The 2,178-nt window shown below is 50.4% G+C and overlaps 1 protein-coding gene across 1 annotated transcript in view; it reads right to left on the reverse strand.

Moving 5' to 3' along the window:
* The window catches only part of EMH_0063390 (uncharacterized protein), a gene marked incomplete at both ends in the record, with an annotated part of 2,968 nt that extends 814 nt beyond the window's left edge, over nucleotides 1-2,154 (reverse strand). The window contains 2 exons of the mRNA XM_013498136.1: nucleotides 1,407-2,004; nucleotides 2,085-2,154. Of these exons, the coding sequence (XP_013353590.1) occupies nucleotides 1,407-2,004; nucleotides 2,085-2,154 (668 nt within the window). The remainder of the gene's footprint in view (nucleotides 1-1,406; nucleotides 2,005-2,084) is intronic.
* Nucleotides 2,155-2,178: the final 24 nt, after the last annotated feature.

A 2,178-nucleotide genomic window follows, 5' to 3' on the forward strand; every position in this document is an offset into this window, starting at 1 on the left:
GGAATACTCCTCCAGCCCCAAAAAAAATTTAAAGCTGGTGACGTGCATGCATTGAAATGAAACCCATCAACACATCCGCTTCATCCTGTGTACACTCTGCACTGTGCATACACCCGCCGCATGACGCCTGTCGATACACCACAGATGATCATTCACAAGAGCGAATATAAACTGTAGAGCTGCATGTACACCTCAGCTGCATATACACCTCAGCTGCCTCCCTAACGCAACTCACAACACGAATAAGATGCATGCCTGCACAGCTAAGGTGCCTATACACCTGAACTGTTCCAGTACAGCTGAGGTGCCTATACAGCTGAGTTTTGTATACAGCTGCGTTTTGTATACAGCAGAGGTGCGTGTACAGCAGAGGTGCCTATACAGCTGAGTTTTGTATACAGCAGAGGTGCGTATACAGCTGAGGTGTATGTACAGCTGAGGCGTGAATACCGCCAGTGTTTACCTGACGGAGAGGGGTGCATATCCCGAGCATACATAAGCTATATCTTTCGTTGCTTGTTGTTCTTCTACCATAAGTTTACATTTATCTCGAACAAATTTCCAGGCCTCTGGGCCTGCGTTTCCCCCTGCATTTGTTTNACCATAAGTTTACATTTATCTCGAACAAATTTCCAGGCCTCTGGGCCTGCGTTTCCCCCTGCATTTGTTTTATATTTTTTTGTTGGGTTTTGCTCCCTGAGAAGACCAACGCGCTGCATGCATGCGACCCGCCGCAGCTCTCTCAGCCCGTGCTGCTGCACCAGTGCATGCAGCAGCGGCTTCAGCTGTGTTGCCTTGATGCCCCCCCCCGTCACCGAGTATAAACACAGCAGTCTATACACCTCATCAAGAGTGGTTGCAGCAGCAGAGCAGCAGCCTGAAGCTGCTGCTGCTTCTGTAGCAGCCGATTCATCAATAAGCTTTTCAAAGATTTCTGTGTTGCTGCTGCTGCTGCTGCTGCTGCTGCGCAGCAGCAACCCAGATTCAAGTGTTAGTGTACCCTGCAGCATACGGTCCTCTAAACACAGCCTGCTGTGGTAGTTTGGGTCTCTCGATACAGCAGCAATGAATGAAGCTAGTTTTACATGCAAACTGAGAGATGCATGCTCTTGTTGTTTTAGTTTAAACTTAACCATAAAAGAACTAATATCTTCTATAGTACGCAGACTCTCTTTTTGNCTTGTTGTTTTAGTTTAAACTTAACCATAAAAGAACTAATATCTTCTATAGTACGCAGACTCTCTTTTTGGGTGTATGTATCCTTTATGTCGCTGGCTATGCGGTGCAGCACGCCCCCTACCTCTGTCTGATGCAGGTCCCTAAGATATATAAATAAACTATCTCCCGATAGAGCTACCCTCTGCCCCTTGCCTCTATCTATAAGCAAGCTGCTGCTGCCTGCAGACCCAGTCAAAGAAGGTGATACAATACCTTCGCCCATCGTCTGCTCCTGCTGCTGCTCCTGCTGCTGCTGCTGCTGCTGCTGCTGCTGCTGCTGCTGCAGGAGGTGCTTGGGGACCTCCAGAGCTGCACCCTCTATACCCAGAGTGCTATCGAGAAGACCCTGGTAAGTAAAGTCAGTGCAGAGAGGTGTTATAAGGTCTACGCGTCTATCAAACAATACCGCCATATACGGTGCATGCGGCAGCGATAGGTTGCTGCTGCTGCTGCTGCTGCTGCTGCTGCTGTTCGCTCCCCATACACCATCCCCTCCATCCGCTGCTGCTGCTGCTGCTGATGCTTCTTCAGCAGCAGAAAGATGAATACCGTTGCTGCTGCTGCTGCTGCTGCTGCTTGAAACATACGGCTGAGACAAACCGCAATCCTCTGCATCTAACACAGAATAAACGGGAGGCACCGAGGGGAGCGACGGCTCCTCTCTTGCTGCTACAGTACACCCCAAGGCATAGGGGCCCTCGAACCTTTGTCGCTGCTGCTGCTGCTGCTGCTGCTGCTGCTTTCTTTTCTGTATAAGAAAGTCACTCACAGTCTTTGCTGCGCTGCCTATACACCGCAGATGAGGGATAAGCCGCTGCTGCGGTTGTTTTGGCTGCTGGAGGACGTGCTGCAGGGGTTGCTGCAACAGCAAGAGCAGCTGCTGCTGCTGCTGCTGCTGCTGCTGCTGCTGTGGTTGCTGCTGCTGCTGCAGCACATCCAGTGCGTTTGCTACTGTCTTAC

Source organism: Eimeria mitis, genomic scaffold (assembly GCF_000499745.2).
Source record: "Eimeria mitis Houghton genomic scaffold, Emh_scaff3209, whole genome shotgun sequence".
NCBI classification, from domain to species: domain Eukaryota; phylum Apicomplexa; class Conoidasida; order Eucoccidiorida; family Eimeriidae; genus Eimeria; species Eimeria mitis.